This window comes from Phalacrocorax carbo, chromosome 6 (assembly GCF_963921805.1).
Source record: "Phalacrocorax carbo chromosome 6, bPhaCar2.1, whole genome shotgun sequence".
NCBI lineage: Eukaryota > Metazoa > Chordata > Aves > Suliformes > Phalacrocoracidae > Phalacrocorax > Phalacrocorax carbo.
Window position 1 is genome coordinate 46668340 of NC_087518.1, and position 24300 is coordinate 46692639.

The 24300-nt window shown below is 40.5% G+C and overlaps 1 protein-coding gene across 1 annotated transcript in view; it reads left to right on the forward strand.

The window, feature by feature from the left end:
- NRDC (nardilysin convertase) overlaps positions 1-24300 on the forward strand; it is a 29738-nt gene that overhangs the window by 3967 nt on the left and 1471 nt on the right. The window contains exons 2-27 of the mRNA XM_064455096.1: positions 980-1304; positions 1495-1576; positions 2212-2365; positions 4154-4227; positions 5433-5528; positions 6478-6600; positions 8064-8121; positions 9125-9198; positions 9389-9458; positions 9862-9939; positions 10368-10488; positions 10566-10624; positions 11232-11286; positions 13771-13875; positions 14149-14272; positions 14817-14903; positions 15502-15621; positions 16304-16355; positions 17411-17561; positions 18709-18836; positions 19197-19359; positions 20650-20681; positions 20954-21092; positions 21588-21635; positions 22012-22064; positions 22852-22935. Coding sequence (XP_064311166.1) covers positions 980-1304; positions 1495-1576; positions 2212-2365; positions 4154-4227; positions 5433-5528; positions 6478-6600; positions 8064-8121; positions 9125-9198; positions 9389-9458; positions 9862-9939; positions 10368-10488; positions 10566-10624; positions 11232-11286; positions 13771-13875; positions 14149-14272; positions 14817-14903; positions 15502-15621; positions 16304-16355; positions 17411-17561; positions 18709-18836; positions 19197-19359; positions 20650-20681; positions 20954-21092; positions 21588-21635; positions 22012-22064; positions 22852-22935 — 2655 coding nt within the window. The remainder of the gene's footprint in view (positions 1-979; positions 1305-1494; positions 1577-2211; positions 2366-4153; positions 4228-5432; positions 5529-6477; positions 6601-8063; positions 8122-9124; positions 9199-9388; positions 9459-9861; positions 9940-10367; positions 10489-10565; positions 10625-11231; positions 11287-13770; positions 13876-14148; positions 14273-14816; positions 14904-15501; positions 15622-16303; positions 16356-17410; positions 17562-18708; positions 18837-19196; positions 19360-20649; positions 20682-20953; positions 21093-21587; positions 21636-22011; positions 22065-22851; positions 22936-24300) is intronic.

Here is a 24300-nt window from a genome sequence, read left to right on the forward strand (position 1 = left end):
CAGATTTTTCTATGAGGGTGGGTATGACCGTGGGTTTATCTTATAACAGCACTTTTTTCACTGGATCAGATACCGCCTGTCTATGTCACTCTAGTTCTTAGGTTGGATGAAGTATTTTCTGGGTCCAGCATTCCTTCCTTTTTGCAGCTTAAGCTCCCGGAGGAGGTGCTCTGGCTGATTCGACAAATTGTGACTGACTATTCCTGATCTGATATGAAACTAATACTGCTGAGAGATCTTGTAGTGCAAAGCATTGGTGTTTGCAGTCCTCAGCCTGAAAAGTTGTAGAAGAGTGCTGGACAGAGGGCTTATGGGTTTTTGACATATACATGCACAGACGTAAATAAAAAATTCTATATATGTATACACACGTACAGGGAACTCTGTATATTGGTTCTTGATAGCAACCCAACCAACTCACTGTGACTTATTTTCTTGAGCCCACAGAGGAGATCTGTCCTTTCTAATGCATGCCTACTACATCTGTAGACCCCATTTAATAGAAAGCATTGATCAAATCAAATAAAATGGAGTCGCTGGGGCATCTTTAGAGGCAAAGACTAAGATCTTAATTCTGTCGCATAATACATTTCCCAGAGCCTGAGAGGCATAACAAGCTATTGAAGTTTGGGTTTGCCTATTCTGAGTACCTGACGTTTTCTCTGAGTAGGTGCTAGTAGCTTAAATATTTCATAGAGAAAGAAATAAAAGGCCAAATTCCTGGCCTTATTGGGAGAAGGGCTTCTGCTACTACCTTGAATTGCTTCTTTCTTATTCTTATAGCTGTTGAATAGCAGAAGAGTGTTTTTACTTTCCCACTATAAAACTGCTCACCTTCTTAGCTACCATTAGATTTTTCATTAGGGAAATCTCAGCTGAAGAGCACAGACTATATTGTAGGAAATACAGAAATTTTTGCAATTCTGAAAATTCAGATTTGGGAAATGAGTGTATTCATTGCAAATAATTATTCTTTCAGGTATATCAAACTGCAAAATGGCTTATGTGCACTTTTGATTTCGGATTTGAATTACTTGGATGGTGCCTCAGCTGCTTTATCCTCGGAGGAGGAGGAGGAAGACAATGACGATGATGAATCTGAAGAGGAAAGTGATGAAGATGACGACTCTGGAGCTGAGATTGAGGATGGTAGAGAAGGTTTTGATGATGAGGACTGTGATGACGGGGATGAGGCTGAGGACAATGATGGAGATAATGATGATTTCAATGATCCTGATGACAGTGAATTAGAAGAGCTAGCTGAAAAGGAAGAGACAAGAAAGAGAGGTTGTACAGAAAAGCAGGTATGTACTTAAATCTGTAGAGTGAAAAGATATATAGTGATCTTTCTTGTGCTCTGAAACCTTGTGATTAGGTATTCAGACTAGACCTTCTTTTTATTGTGCTTGTCGTGATTGATTTATCTTATATTCCCTGATTTTCCTGAAGTGTTTCTTGAAGCAGCTTCTGCTGAGAGTGTTGTATTTTCTCTAGTCTGCAGCAGCCCTCTGCGTTGCTGTTGGCAGCTTCTCTGATCCCGAAGATCTGCCTGGATTAGCACACTTCCTGGAACATAGTATGTATCTGCTCCTATTTCATCTTTTCCAACTTCAGTGCAAAATGACTGCTACCTAGCTCTGAACTTGTGTCATATTTTAGTTACCATTTCTTATTTTAGCTACCCCAGAAATGATTTTCATTAGTTAAATAAATTTGTGTTTTTATAAAAATACTGATTTAATAAGAAACTCTTAATATGGGGAGAAGGTGTCTCATACTCTTGGCAGGCTGTACATTAAGGTACACTTTTCTGTTATCCATTAAACGTGGGGGAAACACGTTACCTGTTTTTATAAACTAGGCTGGAGCTACAGACTTTATCTCTCTAGTAAAAGACGATGAATTAGTAATACAGGCACAGGAAGCACATGAAGTGTTTCTGACTAGATGTATCTTAAAATGCTACTCTTGACCAATTGAGGCCAATCATGCCTAGAAAGACACTGTTATTTCCAGTCTATTTGGGCCTTCTGCCAAAGGCAGATTAACTATTGGGCAGACTACATGGTCTGTTGCTGTTCAGTAGTTAGCTTCTGCATGAGGGCTGTGGGTCAGTTGTAGATAACACTGTGCTGAAGAGAGATTGCTATAGCTGCAATTAATGTAATCAGATTTATGTCATCTTGGTAATTTTGCTGATTTTTGTTCCAGTGGTTTTTATGGGCAGTTTGAAGTACCCAGATGAGAATGGGTTTGATGCATTTCTGAAGAAACATGGGGGCAGTGACAATGCTTCGACTGACTGTGAGCGGACAGTCTTCCAGTTTGATGTGCAGAGGAAGTACTTCAAAGAAGCACTTGATAGGTAACTTCATATAAATGGTGATAAGGTGTTAACAAATGTTTGTATGTGGCTCAGGAGGTTGGGTGTAGCTATTCAGTTCTTTATTTTGGGGTGATTAAGGCTGTTGCTGAACTTCCATAGCTACTCCTGCTACCACAGAGGATATTGAATATAAGGAAATATGATTTCTCTTTGGATATCTTAGTTTTTTGAGCTAGTGTCAGTGTAGCTGCTGTGTGATTACTTAAGATCGACATATAAGTCTTAGTGCACATAGCTTTTTGATTGTTTTATCACCCTTAAACTAGTAGCATTGATGACAGGATGAATTTAATGCAGTGTGACAACTGTTCAGAGGGGAAGTGCTCCTGGAATCCCAGTGATTCATCCTTTGACGTATCTGTCCTGATAGAGTTAATGGGGTTTTTAATTTTTTGTTGTTGTTGTTTCAAGTCTAATTCATCGAAGTGGCTGGAAGGGCAGCCTTGAAAGTTATGGTACAATGTATGCCTCAGAAGGATACATTTAACCTAACCCAAGTTATTCAGTCATGTATGTATCTTTTGTCAGAAAGTATTTAACTTGCTCTTTTGTGCTCTGGGATGTGTTAGGAGAACAGAGCTCCACCTGTTGGCATGGTTTCCTTTAGTGAGAGGAAACTGCTCATTCACAGGGGCATGCCAGCTGAGTATTCTTGATGCCGTAAAATATCTCTGGAGAAGAGTAGACTCCACTGTGAACTTACTTTCATCAAAATACATACCTGTGATGATGCCAGGAATAAGTGTTTGCACATTTTACCAAGCATTGCCTAAATTTTACTTCACTGGGCCAAGTTCAACTTTTATATGCAGATCAGTCCAGCTTTTAGATGTTTGGAAGTACAAAAGAATAAAGAAATGTGATTGCAGTCTGTCACAACAGCTCACTTAGTGGAGGAGAGACACAGAAATTATGAGTTCTGTAGAACAGCATCTCATAAGAAGATGATAAACAGATGGTGCTGATGATTTCTGCTCATTCAAGCACTTGTGGGTCTAAAGAAGTTGGAAGACATAACCTTTCAGTAGTCTTTAGCTTAATGAATGGGTCCTGTAGCCATAGAACTCTGTCAACAATGTATTACCATTAACCTTTTGCTTCATTAAGTTCAGTGCATCATTAAAAAACCTTAACAAATAAAACAGAGAGATTCTCTGGCAGCCTTCTGCAGAGTCTCCATTCATTGCAGATTTCTCCCTTTCCATTGCTCTGCTCTCTATGGGTACAGGAGGAGATATGTATCTGGGTGACCACACTGGCTTCTGTAGTAGATAATAAAATTGTAAGAGGTATAAAAACTTACGTTTCAGGGCATAAATCAACAATTAGTTGCCTGGAGTTAGGAAGAAACTTCCCCTATGATCATGTGGTACCTAATGAAGAACTGAGGATTTCCTCTGAGGCATCTGATACAAGTCCCTGTTAGAGCCAGGAACCAGACTAGATGGATCACTTGTCTGATCTGGCATGATCATTCTCAGGATGTAAAGACAGATACTCCTGCGTCCATTAATGTCATACCCTACTGTATCCAACCAATCCATTCCTACTCTATGGAGCATGGGAGCCCTGCCCTTTGGTTTTTGATGCTATCGCAAAACTGGCTTTTATCTTTCCTTAAGACAGTACAGTCAAGAATGATGTAATTCATAGTAAGACAAGCAATGTTATAAACTAAAAATAGTGGATGTTGGTTTTAATTGTTGAGTTTTTTGCCCTAGCTTAATAGACACTGAAGAAAAGCATATGAATTTTTCTGTTTTATAGGTGGGCACAATTCTTCATTCACCCGCTCATGATCAGGGATGCAATAGACAGAGAAGTCGAGGCTGTAGACAGTGGTAAGAACATCTTTTTCTTTGTGTTTAGCCCATCTTCTTAAAGAAATAAACAGTGACCAACATGCCTATAGCTCCAACTATAGAAAGCTCCAGTGCTCTCTCCAGTTCTCCGTGGAGTAAATATAATAAGTTGGGGTCATTGTGCTTAATAACCTTAATAACTACAAACTTGCTTCACAGAAGAAAATTGAAGCTGGCATAGAAGTGGGTGGAATGTTCACTTGATCTTCTAGTATGTTATGAATACTTCCTATTATTAGATATATAGAAGTATATCATTATACTGCCTATAAAACTTCACTGTTTTAGAAAAAAAAGTCATTGGCAGATATACTGACTGGTTCAGGTATGTATTCCAAGACTACTTCATCTGTCCTCTGAGAAGGAAAACTGGGCAATTTGATCTTTGAATTTAAGTAAGAGTCAGTATAAACAAGGACCTGTCTTTGAGTGGTGTGGTTCCTTCAACAGCTTAAGCCAGCTTATGCCTTCACTTGCACTGCCTTCATCACACAGATCCACTCCTTCCCTTGTAATGACACTGTAGTAATGAGCTGTAGATAGTAAGCTGTGTCAGCTCGATCAACTGGCTGCAGACTAACCCAGCCAAAATAATTACTTTACGGCTCTCCTGTTTCTTATTACCAGCAAAAACAGGAACAGGAAAGTTCAGTTTGAGAGGGTGAGTTCTTGATTTTGGCAGAACCCCATATTTAGATTAGTCTAAACTGATTGTAAAACTGCGTTGCTGGAAACTATCTTGCTCAGCTTTCAATTTCTTATTTCATTACTAGGCTAGAAGTTGTTCTGTGTGAAATATGGGAGAAGCAGGTTTGTAACTGTTCTCTCGCCCTTCCTGCAGGGCCTGACTGTAGAATATTGGTGGCCTTGTGTTCCCATAAAATCTATTGGATTGAGAGCATTCAGACGGGCAGGTTGGGGCTTTACATGCTTCCCCTCCTTATCCCTTTCTGTACTTCTCAGCAACGAACTATGGTTTTCCTCTTCTCTTGACTTACAATCATTAGGGCTAGCAAGTCCTGTTTCTTATCGTATTTCAGTACTTCATCATACATTAAAACAAAACTATTTCTCTGTGAGGTGTGTCTGTGTCCTTTTCAGTTTGGTTTTTTGCTTTGTTTTGTTTTGTGGGAACATGACCTCAAATTTTGTTGCATGCCACTACAAATTCTTTAAATTAACAGAATATCAACTAGCAAGACCGTCTGATGCAAACAGAAAGGAGATGCTATTTGGGAGCCTTGCCAGGCCTGGACATCCTATGAAGAAATTTTTTTGGGGTAATTTCTGAATTTATGTTATAAAGTGTTGATAATACATAAACATTTAACCACTTAAAAGCTGTGCTAACATAAACTATCTTATCACAATGAATACTAGCTGTGCTCAGAAGATTTAGAGCAATTATTCATTTTACAGTAAAATGTTTGGGAATAAAAGCAGCTGTCTGCTTCTTAAGATACTTTTCATTCTGATACTGCTTTTTGCTGATGTTAAAGCTAGGTTGCCCTAGCCGTATAATCATGTAACTTTCTGTTAATGTGAAGGTGGTACTCTCTGAGTCATCTCTGTCTTGCTTAAGCTTGTTTTTTGCTATTAAAATTTCCTGGAAAAATAAAGTATTTCTGGATTTGTGTCTAAGGAGGCTTTTCAAAGTAAATAATTCACTGTTGAACTTGCAGAAGTAGACCTTCACAGCCATGTGAGTGGAGCAGAAGGGAAATTTGTCCTTTCTCTCCTGGACAATACAGTCCTAGCTCCCTCATCCTTGTGATGCTGGTGAGCATGTAAATTGCAGTGTGATGGGTAATTGCAGTGTGATGAGTTAGCCAGCTTTGAAACGTAGATGATCTGTATAAAGTTCTCTAGCGACAAATACTGCACATCATACTTTCCTGTTTTCCCCTCCTCTGTTCTGCAAGTTCTGTTGGTGAGGGAATAGCTGGCAACACACAGTGAGCTGAGCAGTACACGACATGGGTGATCTGATAACGCAAGGGGACTCTGTCCTTCCTTGACATAGAAATATCAACTGACTTTATAACAGGAACTAGAAATTGGAAGATACTAAATTCAGTTCACATTCCTTTAACTCCAAATTTCTATTAGCTATTTTTAATGTGCTTACCGTGACTAGACTCAGTGTCAGGGGAGGAAAAGAAATTCTTGGTATATTTGGTCTTGACGTAACCAACATCTAGATAACTAACCACCTTTTAATCTTTACAGGTAATGCGGATACACTCAAACACGAGCCTAAAATGAATAATATTGATACCTACACCAGACTGAGGGACTTCTGGCAGCGCCATTACTCTGCCCACTATATGACTTTAGTTGTCCAATCTAAAGGTAACATCAGTTGTTCCTCAAGAATAGGCTCATTGCTGCTGCTGGTGTAGTGCTTTTGGCACTAGTGCAGCTGTAGCCCAAGCTGTTTTAGTGGGTTGTCCGGTCCTGCAGGAGGTAGTTATATGTAGATTTTAGTCTGGTTTCCATATGAAACTTGAGCAGTTGTGCTGTGTTATTGTCATCCTGACACTTTTTGAGAACCTTTAAACTGAAACTGTTGAATAGGTTCCAGATTAACATAGAATGTAAAATCTCAAAGATACATTTAGAAAAGAATCTTGTAGGAATGTAGAGTTGGACCACTGAAATGATGTAATGCTGCTGGTTTCTCTGCCATCTACAGTGAACCTCTGCAGAAAATAATGGGGAGACTGAGACTGCGTCTTCCCGGTTGTCTTGTTCTGTTTGGGGCTCTTTCAAAAGAGGTCTTAAAATAAAACACATTTCTCTAGGAAGAATGGAAATTCTAAATTTTTTTTCTGCTGTAGACTGAAAAATTCTACGCAAATTGAGTTTCATTTCAGCAATGAACTTTGGACCTATGGGTTGTTTCTGCTGAGAATAAAAAATTTCTTAAGCACGCAGTAGAGACCTGTGCTGAAAATATAGTGGTGTGCGTTCAAGTTAGATTTCTGCTTAGGGGTTTTGTTGAATGCTAAAACTGATAGCAACTCCCATCTGTAAAATGGAGATGGTAATAATAGAGGTGGTAATTCTTTTCTTCTCCTATGCTTTTCTGTCTGGCCTGTAAAATTCTTATGACACTGAATGCCTCTTGAATAATTGTTTACATAGCGATGGATTGTAACATTGTTTCTTCTGGTGATTGGGACGAAGAGGGTGGGGACTGATAGCCAGCCAGGTCAACTTTGTATTTCTACCTCTGTTAAAACAAAAGAAACAAAAGTCCCATCCCATCTCCCCCTACATTTTTGTTGTTGTGCTTAGCAAATATATACCACATCACTTTTGGAGTACAGAATGCTTGCTTAAACAAGCGATCTCCGATTGGTCTTGACACATTTCCTGTAGGAAAGAGGATGGGGAGAAGGAGTTCTTGGCACTGCAGGACTGCGTTTAGGCATGAAAACTGCTATGTATGTTCTGGACATAGAGGGATAGAATGAGTCTAGCAAGTACTGGTGATTTTGTAGGTCCCTGAGTTGGTAATTCCTTTACATAGTCACACTAGATACTATTGAACTTTAAATCCCAGTTTTATCTGCTTGAGATTTCAGCAGTATGTATAAAACCAGAGCTGTGACCAAAGATACAGTTCAGTGAATATTAAGAATTGGCTCAAACCCACAGCTTTGAAGTTTATAATTCAGAACTTTGCAATTTTAAAATATGCTCACTTGCAGCCTCTTTGAGATAACTGAACTGGTGAGATAAGATAATGAATTTGTCTTAGATCTTCAGGAAATTACATTTTTGGCTTTCTTTTTTTCTTTCCTTATTAGAAACACTGGATACATTGGAAAAATGGGTGACAGAAATCTTCTCTGAGATCCCAAATAAGTAAGATTCTTTTGATCCATAAAGGCATTACAAATTGTAAAATTATCTGTTCTTAAAATGACTGTTTTTAAAAAAGCATCCCTTACTGGAGAAGCTGAGGAAATTAACATTTGTTAATTAACATCCTTATGCAGAAAAAAACAGGCAACTTTGGAAATTGAAGACTGGCATTAATTGTTTCAGGAAGACTGTGTTTATGCTTAACAATTATTTAGCCTGCAAGCTGTGTGGTGCTAACTTGCAGTGTTTGCTTAATATGTACTGATGCCTTGATTGTATGATAAATCATGCAAACCTAGATTATCATTTTATATTTCTTATCTTTGCTTTGTGTCAAAAATAATTAGCAACAAAATAAATTAAGACCATATCTTGAATTTAAGTGTCATCCTCAGGGTGGCAACTGATTAGAACTTGATCTCTTTTTTAATAATTCACTCCCATGCACTGTCTGAAAAGGGGTTCTGCAAAAGCTTTACTAGCTTGAAAAGCATTTTATTTCCCCTTTCATTTTCTGCTTTTGTAAGATGTTTATTTCTGTGGTGGATGGAAGTGAGCTTGTGAAAGTCTAATGCCATTGAGAGATACATTTGTCTCCCCCAGCCTCCCGTCCTTCGCATTCCCCCTTCCCCACAAGACAGTCCATCAGGATTCTGTGAATCCAGGGCCAACTCAGGAAGTTGTTGCTTGGCTTTCCTTTCCCCTGTTAGTGAAAGCAAGCTTTTTGTTGTTACCGCCCTGGACAGAAGGAGAGGGAGGAGTTGATGGTATCTAAATTTGTGGTAATAACTCTGTTGTGTGGGCAGAGTGCTAGTGAATCCCAGGTCGCCTTCCACTTTGGGCTGGGTGGGTCCTGGGCTGCACCCTTTGTTAAGGGTTATTTTCTGGTTGCCTAGTGTACTGCCTCTGTCACGTCAGAGCTATGGATGCTTACGTCTTGTGATTGTCTTGGTGTAGCCTTGAATCCTTGCCACTAACATCATGCTTTAATTTTACTTTTAAGTGGTTTACCCAAACCCAGTTTTGGCCATCTGACTCAGCCTTTTGACACACCGGAATTTCACAAGCTTTACAGAGGTAAGTAAAATAGATTTGTTTAAATGTTTTTAATACCTAGCTTCTTATTTTCTGTGTGAGGTCCAGATACTTTGTAGAATAATTCTGTGTGATTCTGAATAACTTTTAACCATTCTTTCTGCATTATGTAAAATTTCTTTTCCATGTCTAATCATGTATATTTATCTTCAGTAAATTTATTTGTGTTCAGTTGTTCCGATCAGGAAAGTTCATTCATTGAGTATCACTTGGGCGCTTCCCCCGCAAGAACAGTATTACAGGTATGGTGGTGCTGCATTTTACTTCTACCATGTTTGTGTTGTGAATAGTTTATTGACTTTTACAACACACCAAAGAACCTCATTTATTTGTGTTACAGGTTACTTTGGTTCAGTTAGGGGAACATTTTTTAAATGAATTAAACTGAGGCAGGTATGGTTCCTTTTATAAATTGAGTGGAGTTGGTACACAGCTGATTTAATTTAACGTCATTCCTCACTGACTCAGATCAGTCATTATGTTCTGAACTCCCACATTTTTAGCTTATTATCCTAATGCTGCCTGAAAATGTGAAACTTGCCATGGAGAAACAGACTATATTTTAGTGATTTGTCTAGTGATTTGAGTTCTTCCCATGAAACATATTGCCTCCTGGCATTTAATTTCCTCCAAATTTTCTTTTAGGGTGAAGCCTCTTCATTATATTTCCTGGTTGGTGGGACATGAAGGCAAAGGCAGTGTTCTTTCTTTCCTTAGGAAAAAGTATGTATTTTATAAGCACATTTATTAAATGATTTGCTGTCATTAAAGAAAATGCAAACTCTTTTCTGTATATAGATTTTCTTCACATATAAAAGCAGACCAAGTGTGCTTTTTTGTATCAGCATTTTGTAGTGATATTCTTTAAACTGATGATAGACCCAACTAAGAAATAAGTGGTTTTTGGTCTGTGATCCACAGATCAGCAGTATCTGTGACGGATCTTTAAGAAATCTCAAAAAGGTAACTTAACTTTTTCACTGTTTTTCTTGAGTTCTATATCCTGAGGTTCACACCTTTATGTTGGAAAAGCTTGTGTAAACTGTAAACGGATTGAAAGCCGTTAAAGTAAAGCTATAATATGCTAATTGTAACTAAGGTCAAATAAAGCTGAAATGAGTAACTAATAAGTACCTTTAACGCTTCTATAGATTTTGGGCTCTTGCATTATATGGAGGAAATGGTGAGACAGGGTTTGAACAGAACTCCACCTACTCCATCTTCAGCATTTCTGTGACTTTGACTGATGAAGGTTACAAGCACTTCTATGAGGTATGATTTACTGCCACTTGACTTTCTTACTGTTTTCCTAATGTCTGGAAAAATGAATCTATTCTTTTTGTCTGCAGGTGGCCCATGTTGTATTTCAGTATGTGAAGATGCTGCAGAAGAGAGGACCAGATAAAAGGCAAGTGTTTGCCACTACATAAGGTATTTGTGAGGTTGTCCTTCTCCATTAGCCTTTTATTTGTAGTGTTTGTGGGTTTTGTGGAGTTACTAGAGCATAAAAATTGATAGTAGTAAAGCTTGTCTGTGTGGGAAACATATCAGTTTTTAAAAGTTTGAAAATTAATTTACTAAATGTTTATGCTTGTTTCTTGGTGCTTTTAGTTTGATTTATTGTGATCCAATTTCTAATTTGAAAAAGCTGAACTAGTGTAGATGTTAGGTGCAGTTTTGTGTTTATTTAAATAAATTTGTTGAGCCAAATCTATTGAAGTCAGGACTGTGGTGTTCTGGTGTTAGCATTTATGGTAATTTTTTATCAGATTTTGACTCTTTGTAGTTAAGTCTCTTCCTCTTCAGAAAATAGCAGAACTTTCTGCCATTTGAGAACGGCCCTTTTGAATGGAAGGGAAGTGTGTGTAATAGTGGCTTTTATGTCTTGTACCTGAATGAATCACTGAACTCACCCTTGATGCCTTTCCTAGAAGACTGCTTTTTTTCAGATTCTCGATAAATATTATGGAATAATGGAGGGAAATAACTTTTATTTTCTCCTCCCTCATTTACAGAATATGGGAAGAAATCCAGAAGATTGAAGCTAATGAATTTCACTACCAGGAACAGGTATTCATCCACTGTTTTGTGTTAATAAACGTAGACCATAAAAAGGATTTATTTTTAATTTTGAAACATTTTCAAAGTTCTATTCAACCAGAAGCAGATTATGCACTTAATGAGGCTGTATTTTGCTGAAGTAATATTGTGACTTTTCCCTTATCGGAATTAAATGTTACTTTTTTCATTCTCTACCTGGTAGGTAGGCTGTTTTTCAGTTTTAATCAGGCCCTTGTCTGTGAAGTTCCGTGCCCATTAGTAGTGCTCTGCAAATTGTTTGGGGATTTTTAGTATTTTTGCGTAATTTCACTTCTTTTAAGCTGTTTTGGCACTGCTGATTTCTGGGAATAGAAAAGCAGTGTTTTGTGAAAGGTGTGGCTTGCCTGTGACCTGGCCTTACAATGGCTCGGATACTGATGACCCCCTTGTCTGCTGCTACAACATTACACAGTTAAATGTGGTTTTGTGTCAAGTCTTCCTTGGCTTCCTGAAATAGCAATTAGCAAAACTCTTACTTCTTTTTAATAAAGATAAAGAAGGGAACACAATTTAGGTGATTTGAGAAGCCTCGCTTCATTGACTTTCTTATTCTTGCTACATTTAGCCATGTTCTGTTTCTTATTAGGTAACTTTTTTTGAATGGCACCAAAATTTCCTTTTGGGAAAACAGATCCATATACTTACATATATGGCTTGAAAGCATCGCTCAAGTTTGTTGGTTTCTTTAAGGTACAAGGATGTAAGAAGGAGAAAAAAGAAAATGGGGAGGAAACACTGAAATTGGAGTGTTTTGCTTTTCAGATGCTCCAAGTGTTTTCGGACACTCTTATGACCCGCCAGTCTGCTGTGAGCATCAGGATGTTAGGAATGTAATTTTTAGCAAATCCTTGCATCTGTAGCTCTGCTTTCAAAATAGCATATGGAGGATATTGAGTGCCAGGTAGCCTTTGAATAGCAGAAGTGGTATTTGCAAGTGATACAGACAGCAAGGACTGCTTCCAACAACCCCAAGTGACAGATAACAGAGCAGTGGATTTCTTTGGTAGGAAGATGATTACACTGATTTACAAGTGCAGTTTTTAAAATGCCATGTGGTAGGGTTTTTTTAGTGGCATACCGCTTTTATGGATTTGTTAACAAAGTTCAACTACCTCAAGATTACAACAAACTGTCTTCTCCCTAATGAAAGCTTTCCCCAGAACAGTAGAGAACAACTAAAAATCCAGGAAGGATGGGTATTTAGTATATTGGACATAACAGGAATGAATGTCTGTTGCCCTACGTACAGTTTTATAATTCTGTCTTTAATCATTGCCAGCAGAGGTTGTCCAGTTTGAAGTTTGACTTCTTCACCAAAGTGAAGCTATTTAGTCCTGAAAGGTTCTTACTAGTCATCTTTGTTCTTTTTAGTACTCCCAGCTAGAATTTTTTTATGTTCCCCAAAACTGCTACTGCTCTAATAGACTATGCACTTCCCAGTGTCAAGACAGGTGGGGGTAGAAAACACCTGTGTTTACACTAGGGAGATACCTACTGTTGAAGAGTCCTGCCTTTTTGGCCAGTTGATTTCAAGTGATCATTGAGAGGTTACTGACTGTGCAGGGATTTAACTCAGAAAGCAAAGAACAGATATGTATGTGCTTTTGTGACAGGGTTGTGCATCTTGGGGGCGGAGGAATGACTTAATCATGGCGCCCCACTCTTCTGGTTGATGGAAAGAGCTGGAACGTGGCCGTCCTAAAAAATGATGGTCACAGAGGCGTGGTTTTGGTATAAGCAGTTATGTGCCCCAAGAGAGGTTTAAAGCTTCCTCAGGTGTACAGTGTTTTAAGAAATTCTTGGTCATGTTTTCCACTATAAGACACAGATGCATCAAACTCACCTTGTTTCAGGTGAACTGTGGTCTGTATCTGGACCCAGAATCTTTATGGTGTGGTGCTGGCTAGTTAAAAAAAGCCCAAAAGCACTCAGCAGGAAGCTCTTCACTAGGCAGTCTTAAACCATTAAAAGGCAATCTATACTTTCATGTCCTAATAGGACGATCTCTTCCTCCTCATGCTGGACATCATGGCAGAGAACTTAGGAAAGGAGCAGAATCAGAGATACTAATGTAGCAGCAGCAGTTCCTTGGCTTGCTCTTGCCAGGTTCCAGATGACCTTAAATCTCGAGTTGCAGGACTCTGCTTGTGTTCCCTGGAGGCAAGGAGTGCATTCTGCTGGGTCGTCAACCTAGCAGGTTTAATGACTGTAAACTGCATGCTCAAGGTTTCTACTACAAAGATGATGTGTCTGATATTTCAGGGTTCTCAGACGAGTCCTGAGCATTAGATATGGTTATGAAATACATTTAGTTTAATAACTGAAACTAAATGCCATAACAAGGACAGCATGCAACTCATGCTCAACGTACCTGATCAGTCAAGCTCTTCTCAGAACAGGAAATTGGTATTTTAGTTTTCTGATTATGTGAAAAATAGCTTTATTTGCTTACAGACAGATCCAGTTGACTATGTGGAAAGCCTTTGTGAGAACATGCAGTTGTTTCAGAAGGAGGATTTCCTGACAGGAGACCAACTCTTGTTTGAATACAAGCCTGAGGTAAATATTCTTTGAACTCTGATTACATGTTTTGATGTAAGGAAAATATGGGCATACTGTATAATATAGGCACATATATAGGAATTTATAATTATGCATAATACAGGTGCAGGTTTTGTATTAATTGAAGCACTCTCTTTATATTCAGAAAGCAAATCTCCTTTTTAGTAAGCTTGTTATGTCTTGTTCTTCCTGTGTTCAGACTGAGAAGTCTTTGCTGGTCAGGCAGAGCCAGAGTTATATTTGAACTGAAGTATTGTCTTGACCTTGTAGATCATTGCTGATGCCCTTAACCAGCTCAGTCCTCAAAGAGCCAACCTCGTTTTGCTGTCTGCTGCCAACGAAGGCCAGTGTCATCTAAAAGAGAGGTGGTTTGGAACGCAGTACAGCGTGGAAGGTAAAACAATGGCAGAAACTTAGAGAATATCTGATTGATGCAGTAGAGAGATTAAAAGGGTGACAACGCAAAATACAACCACAGGGAAGTAGGGAAATATGAATCCTCAGTGCTAAACTGACCTCATCATTTGTCAAACACTCTGTCCTACTCGGTAGTTGTTCTTCTTTGTTTGGTATCGGTTGATTCCTGCTCCCTACTTTACAATTGTTTTAGGAGGCCCGAATCCCAGTGAGCCCTCTGCTTGGCTGCTGTTCAAATCCTGAACAGGGAAAAGAACACAAACAGTGAAGGACAGGGTGTGTTGGTAGCTGGATTAATAATGCAAACGGGCTTGATTTACTTTTTTAATAGGACTGCTTCAGTCCTGCTCCAGGGGATTTCGTAGGAAGGGATTTAGAAAGATTCACAATGAACCAGGTGACATAAAGAAACTCCTGCTATACTGCAGATCTTCGTGGACATAGCCAAGAGATGATTGGTCTAGGAAATGGGATAGCATTATCTTCCTGTTGAACTAAATGCATTTCCTGTTTTTTAATAGATATTGACAAGTACTGGAGTGATTTATGGGACAGTGACTTTGAGTTAAATCAGGATTTACACCTTCCAGAAGAAAACAAATACATAGGTAAGGCACCTGAGCATGAGTGAAATCCTACCCCCAAAATCTGAGAATTTTCTGTGGTTTAGAAACAATCTTTAATTTCCATCTGAACATCAACCTGGTTTTGCAAGTTAAAAAATATGGGAGCTCTGAATTTTATTTAATATTCTTTTATTTATAAGAACTGAGTTATTCTAAGGTGCAGACTTACAGATCACATAGCCCTAACAGAACAGGCCTTACACAATCAGTGAGAGTTAACACAGAGCTCTGGACACCTGGGAAGAGCAATTTTATTTGTTTAATCTTGCTGTTTTTGAAAGGATCTAAATACCGTCTGGCTTTGTTGTCAAAATCAAATGAAAATAAACCCATAACTTGTATCCTGGATGGAATGTAACATCTCCATTTCTGCACTGCTCTGAACCACTATTCTGATGTGAAACTGAAAAATAAATGTTCTTTGGGTCCAGGGAAGCATTATCATGTATAAGTTAGCAATTTATTTTATAGTTTTTAGGAAAAATTTATTGATAATTTTGAAGACACTCATGCAGGTAGCCTGGCCGTATCTCTCAAACATACTAACTTCTGGTTTTGGTTTGGTTTTTGTTTTTGCTAGCCACTGACTTCGCTTTGAAAGTTGCTGACTGCCCTGAGACAGAATATCCAGTCAAAACACTAAGCACACAACAAGGCTGTCTCTGGTACAGGAAGGACGATAAATTCAAAATCCCAAAAGGTAAATGCCTTAGGGCTTTCTGAAGAATAGGAAGTCCCTGTGGTGGAATTCATTTGAAGGCAAATAACCCATGATGAAGTTCAGCATTTTAAACTCGGTGTTTACTGTCAGCTCTTCCATGGTCCTTTTGATATGTTTATTAGCTACAAAAAAAGAGAAGCAGGTAAACTGTCTTGCAACGAGGAAACCCTGCTGATACCTCAGGTTAAAAAGCGGAATCACTGAAAATTACTGACTTCTGAATGTGTCTGACACTGGACAGAATTTGGCAGACAGAATATGATACTGAGACAAGGGGTTGAAGATGGAGCACGCTCATTAGGAGACAACAGTCTGTATAGTCTGCTGCTTTCAAGCAGAACGTCACAATTTTTAGTGTCTATTAAATATGTTTTGTGGAGGTTTTTTTATTTATATTGGTCATACCATATGAGTTAGTATTCTGCAAAGCACAGCCTTTTGTTTTCTAATATTTGGTATTTTTAAAGGGAGATTTTGGAGTAAAAATAGAAGATGTTTGACAATGGCTTAATATAAGCAAAAATACATTCTTACAGCTGAATGACCATTTTCATTAGACTCAAACTGTAACCCAAGAACAACCTGATGGAAATATACTTGACTTCAGAAAGCTGTCACTCTTTATACAATTGCTCATTTAAGTTTTCTTTTTCCCCACCAGGTTATGTTCGATTCCATCTGATCTCTCCATTGATACAGCAGTCTGCAGAGAAGTAAGGATTAAATTGTCTGTGCTTATCTTGCAGAGTAACTGAACTACCATACCTAGTGAAAAACCATGGAGAGGGATTAAGGGACAGAACAAGACTTCCTTTTCTCATGTTCTTACACTTTCCTCGTGGTTTTACCTGTAGTTCGGTGAGGGTGGTTCTGCGGCAGGTCGTTACTGTAGCACAGAAGTAGTACATGCATAAAAGTTTCATGGTGTGTTATTCCCCAGTGCAAGTTTTGATAAAAATAATACAACAGCAGCAGTGCACGTACCAGGAGGAGGTGCCCACAGAAGGAGTCAGTCCTGACCCAGCACCTTGGGAGCCTGTAGGAGCAGGTGAAGAGACCATGGCAGCGTTTAGAAACCAACTGTTTGTTAGACCTCAGGATTATAGCTCTGCATGTGCTGCATTTCTGCAAGTCTTAGCCTAACATTGCCATTTGTAACAAATTTCATAACGCTTTTATACACCTGCTGAGACCTGCACAAGTATTGTTCTGGGAAAGCCTTTATAAATCTGTTTTCATCTTTGTTAGTTTGAACTTTGAATTGGAATCCAGGCAATAACAAAAATCTGAAAGCACGGACTGCAGTTTCCACATTGGGTAGCCTGATTTGCTATAGCTTTTTTTATCTTGATAGATAAATAATCATCTCGTTAATCAAGTCTTCAGCATAACTAAGTCCAGCCATCCCCCATTCCTTTACACAAAGTGTAATAGTATTTTCTGTGATTATTCAATGTCTTGAGCACTGGCATGTTACAATGTGCGTTCCTACCTTGAAGAAATCTTAAATTATGTGAAGCTGGAATCTTATTGCAAAGAATAGTTAAAATAATTGTTAAGTAGTGCCGTGTGCTTTCTGGACAAAGAGAAACTCGCATTCTGTATTTCCAGGTTTGCAGAAAATTTCTTTTTGAATCTCATTTTATCCAAGTATTTATTTCTGTTTGAGAATTTCTTGTGTGTGCCATCAAACTCATTGGGCTTGATTTTTATCTTCTATTCCATCCTTTTTTTTCCTTTCTAACCCTTTGCCCTTTTCTCCACCCAGCATAGTTTTGTTTGATACATTTGTAAACATCCTTTCCCACAATCTTGGTGAACCAGCTTATGAAGCAGATGTTGCTCAGTTGGAATACAAGCTAGTAGCTGGAGAGCATGGCTTAGTCATTCGAGTGAAAGGATTCAATCACAAACTACCTGTGAGTACTGCTGATCTTCTAAATACTTTTATGCATGCTGCTCTTCAGTGTATGTGCTTTTTGTCCTAGCAGCGGGAGCCTAGCTGGCTGGAGCTTTGAATGTTTAGGTGGGGTGTTTTAAATTGGAAAATTTGTCTCTGTTCAGATACAGGATAACGCAGTAAATGCTTTTTCATGTGCTTACGTGTATAAAGATCTAGTTTTATTCACTTTAAGTAAGCTCAAATTACGGACCTTAGGCTGACTTAAGAGAAATCTTCTTTTAATTAATAACTGTATCTCCATTAAGACTTTAAAAGCTTTTCCTTTAAAAAATGCTATGAGTCTTCACTGTCCCCTTAGAGTGTTAGAGCCTCTCCATCTATAAGCTAAGGCTATTTGCATGCTTTCTGGAGAAGTACGTCTAAAAATAGGTTTTGTTTGGCTTTGGAGGTACAGCTTCTGAACATCCTCATTTTGGGTGTGGTTTAAACTTTGTTGGGTTGCTAAAAGCTTACCTTATGAGGCCTGGGGGAACCCTGTTCCCATTCTCTAAATGCTGGCCGTGTGAGACGTGACAAGCACAACCAGAGTGGACGCAGTGATCCAAGAGGAGAGGACCACTAAGCTTCCTCAGACTTTCATTGCAAGAGCTTGACTGGAGCTTTAGCAAGACTGTCAATCATCTGTCAGTCTTATTAATGTGAGGTTTAACAGAAAAAGCCAGAGGTGCAAATAGCATGGTCTGATTTGTTTTTAATCATGACTGTTGCTCTGTTGTGATGTCATTGTGCTGGTCAGCTGTAAAAGGAAAAACTGGAATATCTAATACAGAAATGTTGGAGTTACAGGGTAGGATTGTTTCAACAGAATCTGGAAGTTTCTGTTGATTTGGGATATTGAGCTTCTTTCATTCACTTTCTAAAAAATGCAGTCCTTTTGAAATTGACTAATTTGGTAGAGAATTGTTTAATGAAGAACATCTAACAGAATTGAGGAATGTACTCTAGTAACCTAGCATGTCTCTTATGTTGACCAAATAATGATGATTTTTTTGTTATATAGGATTAAGTTTAAATTGATTTTTTTAAAAAAAAACCACTAACAACAAAACAAACCAACCAAAAAACCAAACCAGCATGCTGATTTAAAACTGTTTTCTTTACAGCTTCTATTTCAGCTCATCATTGATTACTTGTCTGACTTCACCTTTACTCCAGCAGTTTTTGAAATGATAACAGAGCAGCTGAAGAAAACATACTTCAACATCCTCATCAAACCTGAGACTCTGGCCAAGTGAGTTCTGGGGGAGGGCGAAAAGTGGCTGTGCAGTAAGCGCTGAGGGTTGAGCAGAAGAGCTCAGGGATCGCAGCTCTGTGCTTGTGGAGGCTTGTTCCAGGGTTTGTGGCTTAGAATGCTCAGGCAGCTCTGCGACCAGCATATCAAACATGTGGGTCAGACTGGACATCCAGGTAGCTGCTGTTCTGAAGCGCCCAGTAGCCAACAGCAGGTGCTGAGGGAGGGCAGGATCAGCCCACAGGAATGCTCCTGGGGACCACTGTCCTGTCTCTAGTACAACCCTGAGTCAGAAACAGGATCTCTTATATTAAGCAGCTCTTGACGGCCTGTGATTTTGTTTTCCTTCCTGCATTGCAGGGATGTGCGTCTCCTGATTTTAGAACACGGCAGGTGGTCCATGATAGATAAATACCAGACACTGATGAACGGCCTTTCCATTGAGTCTCTCTCGTCCTTTGTTAAGGCTTTCAAATCACAGCTCTTTGTAGAGGGTCTCGTACAAGGAAACTTCACAAGCAGAGTAAGTACAGCTTCAGCAGCTGACACGCACTGACACTTAAAATGTGCTGTAACAGTTGCCACAACTCCAGCGCTTGCCTGCCAGCTGTGACTGCCTGTTCTGTACTGGCAGTCTGGGGGCTTGCTGGTAAAGGGCAGCTTCACCTCGAATGACTCGGGGATGCTCGTCTGGACAAGCCACTGGGGAGTCCATAGCTGCCAATTTGAACAGAGGAGATTTTTCAGGAATTTGGATTTCGGCTGCAGAGAGGGGAAAATGTGGTGGAAATACCAACAGGAAAGCCTGTTGCCCCTGCTTGCCTCCATTTTTAATATTGTTTGCTGTATTGATATATTTGATATTGAGAAATTGCCATGGTGGTGCCACAGGAGGAGGCTCCCCTCAAAGTACATTTATCCTGGAAACTTGATTGCCTGCATGGTCTGATCAAACCTCACTGAGCTCCAGTCATTTCAGTCTTGTTAAACACCTGCAGTATTCATTGAAGTCATCTTCCCTGGGGCTAGGTCACACATAGTCCTGTCAGGCTCTTTAAAACAGGTTTGTAGTGGGGCTCGTCTCCATGTATATCCAGTGCCACTGAGTGCCTGTGTGGCATGGGAGAGAAACCTTCTGCAATTACTATTTGTGCCAAAAGTTTGTCTTAGGTGGTAGTGTTTGTCCTCAAACTGTTTAAAGACTCCTAAAGGAGACATGCTGGTGTCCTTCGGGAGGTCAGGTTGTTGTAATGTCAGCTCCTAAGCTGCAGAACAGAAGGAGGTCTGAGAACCTAATCATGATTTGCTGAGTACCTTCATTCAAAATGCTTTTATTGCTGCAGCCTCTGTGTGAGCCAAGCTTCTTTCACAGCGCGGCACGTGCAACCCTGTAACTCCTGCATCCATTTTACCGTTTCTCTTGTTTCCTCCCATTTCTTCCACTTAAGCCCAAGAGTCTCCTTCCCAGAGCTCCAACCTCATGCACAAGAGAGGGGCCATATCTCTGCCTATGCGCACCCTTTGCTGTTGTGATGGCTGATGCCATTTCTCTGGCTTCTGCGTTCTCCTTCTGGAGAAGTTACAGGGCAACGAACTGCCTGGAGACTCTGTTTGCTTTGCAGCTTGGTGCAGAGGTGTCCAGAGGGACTTGGGATAAGGCGAGGGGATGGAGACATAGGTGGTATGACAGAGCTTGGCCTTTCTTTGCTCGGGGAGGGGGGGGTCACTTTCTCAAGCGATGCGCTGGGGTGTGTGGCTGTGAATTGGGGTAACAATTATCTAAATAAAATTATGTTTATGCTTTCTCTTCTAGGAAGCAAAGGATTTCCTGAATTATGTTGTTCAGTGAGTATCTCTTTCTCTTGACTCTTGCATCACTCATTACATGGAAACTGTAGTCAAGATTCTTTTCTGGAGGAAGCAGCCAGGGTGGGAGCGATGCAGAAATTCCCTTCTCCCCTCCTGGATACGGTGCTGCTGGTGTTGGCAGGACATTGTTCTGGTTTGGGGAGGGGGAAAATAATGTCAGACCGAGTGTGTAAATGCCTGGGTGTTGTGTTCATTTTGGCTAAGATGTGAGCAGGTGTTTGACGCTTTGCTGTCTGTGCTTCCTTCAGAAAGCTCCAGTTTGCTCCTCTGGTCCATCCCTGCCCTGTTCAGTTCCGGGTGGTGGATTTGCCAAGTACGCATCTGCTCTGTAAGGTGAAAACTCTTAACAAAGGTGATGCCAACTCTGAAGTGACAGTCTATTATCAGGTAACATGTTAGCTTGATGTGTATTGGTCTGTTCCTTCCGGTAGCTGCTGCTGCTAGTATGGTTGTGCTTATGTCACAGCCTTGAGAGCAGTGTCTGGACAGGGGTGTTACAGAGAGTGCACTGACACCTCATGTAAGTGCACGCCATTGGCCTAAGAGGCTAAATCCAGGCGGGTGCTCGCAGCATGTGGTGTTCCCTGAAACCGGCATCTTCCCCTCCTGGCCTGTGCTAGTGCCAGTAGCCGGGTTTGTGCCTTGGTGATTTCCTGGTGTCCTCACCACAAATCTCACAGTCCTGGGCTGGTCCCCTCCCCTCTCTCCTGAAGGCCGTATTGAGGCACCCCATGGAAAACAACAACTTCCCAGCTGTCCCTGCTGTGAGTTGTAATTTAGTGCTGCAGTCCAGGCTGAGGTGTGTGCCACAGCTGTCAGCTTGGTCTGAATTACAGCATTTAACTCCACAAAATCACCCTAAGTTTTTCATTTTCTTTCTAGTCAGGTGCCAGGAACCTAAGGGAATATACCCTTATGGAGCTGCTTGTGGTAAGTTGATCTCTGTGTCTCTTAACTCATCTAAGTGTCTTCCCTGAAAGCAGCGCTTGGAGCTGAGCTAAGGCCACGGGGCTAAATGGTACAAAGGGGACAGCATGTATCTATTGCTCGCTCTGATTAAACTTCTGAGTGTTCGGGACAGGATCCCCAGACTGCTGGAGTGATGGACAGTAGTACAGAAGACTGTTCTCTTAGCTACTGACCCAGACGACTGAGACCTCTCTTAATTCAGTGGGTGTAGTTGGAAAGGCAGCACTTCAGTTTTACAGTTGTTTTCACATGTTGTGGTCACGTTTCTTTGTGGAGCCCGAGGGGTGGCTGCAGAGGAGCGTTGCTTCTGCTGTAACACATCTGTGCTCTGTTTCAGATGCATATGGAAGAGCCTTGCTTTGACTTCCTGAGAACCAAGCAGACCCTTGGGTGAGTTCACTGTAGAGGATAGCTCCTATGCACTTCTTTTGCTGTTCCCTAGTATTTTCACTCAGGAAACCCTTCCAGCACAGTGACTGGTTCCTCAGTTATTGTAATGGCAACAGCAACATAAACACATCAAAACCAAGAGCAGCTATTGATATGAGAATTGCACCTGTTGCCAGTGCGTCAACTCAGAATTCTTCAGCATCAGGTTGTTCCTTCTGCTTCTGAAATCAGCTCCCCATTGCCCATGGCTGTTCTCGCAGCGGCTCTGTGGTGCGTCACAGCCTCCCTCAGAAGCACCCTTCTACCCCAGGAAACTGGAACAAGCTTTTCACAGCTCCAGGCCTGTCACTCTCATAAATTAGTTTACAGGAACACAAACACAGATACTCTGCCAAGCTTAAAAGGATTTCCTAAAAATGGGAGAACACTGAAGTGCAGTGATGCAGGGAATAAAGGAAAGAAGACTATTGAGAATTTATATCTGATTTTTCTTTCTAAACTACCAACACTGTTTTAACTTTGGTCAGGCATTGGAACAGGCTGCCCAGAGAGGTGGTGGAGTCACTATCCCTGGAGGTATTTAAAAGACATGTAGACGTGGCACTTCAGGGCACGGTTTAGGAGACATGGTAGTGTTGGGTTGACAGTTGGACTTGATAATTCAAGAGGTCTTTTCCAACCTTAATGATTCAATGATTCTGTAACTTGTAGCATGTCCTGTAAATAAAGATTTAATTGTGCTTGTGGAATGACTTTGTTTCCCCCCTTTCTTTTTTTCCTTTTTAAGCTACCACGTATACCCTACCTGCAGGAATACTTCTGGGATTCTTGGCTTCTCGGTCACAGTAGCAACCCAGGCAACTAAATACAAGTAAGTGCAGGCTCCATGGTTAATGTTTGTCACTGGTCCCAGGCTGGGGGCAGGTGACTTGTCCCCGAGCTGCCAGTGCCTGTTGTTCCTTGTGACCTCACCGCACCATCTCCACCATGTCCTCCCAGCAGAGGCTCAGGCGGCAGGGCCTGGCTCTGCTCTGGCGAAGGGGTGTCTCATGGGCCTGGCAGCCTGAGACTCGAGGAACCAGCCGGCTGTTCCTGGCTTTGTTTTGCTGTGCAAAGCATCTCTGTAAATGGTGGCTGTCACTGCTGTCTGAGTAAGGAGGACCTCAGCACAGGAAATTCATGGCAACTGGTTTTAGAGAAGTCAAGCTTAACAAGGTGGCCAGTGGACCCTGCATGTGTTCAGGCACTGAACACCTGAGTCTCCTGGGATATAGCGAGATACCAAACTATGTGACCACATTTACATGTTGTGTTTTGTGTAAGTGGTGCATTTACACAACATCCAGCTGAATTACTGAGTTTTGCTTAATCTTCCACTTGTTGTGTTAGATCAAGTCACAGCTGACTTCAGTTGGCTTTTGCTTGAGCTTTTCTGTGCACCTGCTCTCATTTAAGAGGTCACACCTGTTTCAGGCCATGGAGTTTTTATTTGGTGAGGGTAATTACGATAAGAACCTAAAGGGAATGTCAAAATAGTGCTGGCCTCAGCTTGTGATGCTGCTGATAGTTGTGACGTAGGGACTGCAAACCAACACCTAAATAACAGCAATAGCCTTAAGCTTCTAGAACTGCAGCAGTCCTGCCTTGAATAGGAAAAAGTAATCCAAAGACTAAGTAAAATATCCCACTGCCTTTTTGAAGCTACTCTGCCAGGAGAGCTAAATCTGTTGCCAAGTAAATCCTGTGTTCTGGCTCCGTTTCAGCAGACAGCATGATATTATGGTTTTGCTCAAAGCTGAGGCTAGCTACACGTATTTGGCCTGCCAAAGTTGGAGAAGTATATGAAAAATAAGAGTGTGTCAGCAAAAGTTTAATTAGCAGAGTACTACGGCTTCTAATTTTTGCATTTGGATGACACTTGTATTACTGACGTCTGTCATCTGTGGAGGTTTTACTATTTCAGAAACTTCACAATCCATCACATTAGTTTGCTTTCTTCTTGTCTTAAATCCAGTAGAACAGAACTATTTGTGTTGGGTTCAGGACTGCAGTTGGGGTTCGTGATAGAGCATGCTCTAGTGCACGTGCTGCTCTCGGCTATGCCACAGCTCAGGTCCCTCGTACCATCACGGCGGCGACTCCTCTTCCTGCTTCATTATCAGAAGTCCTTGGGTTTGAACAATACTTAATATAGCTGAAAATCAGAGTATTGGTTTTATTCCGATACTGAGGAATA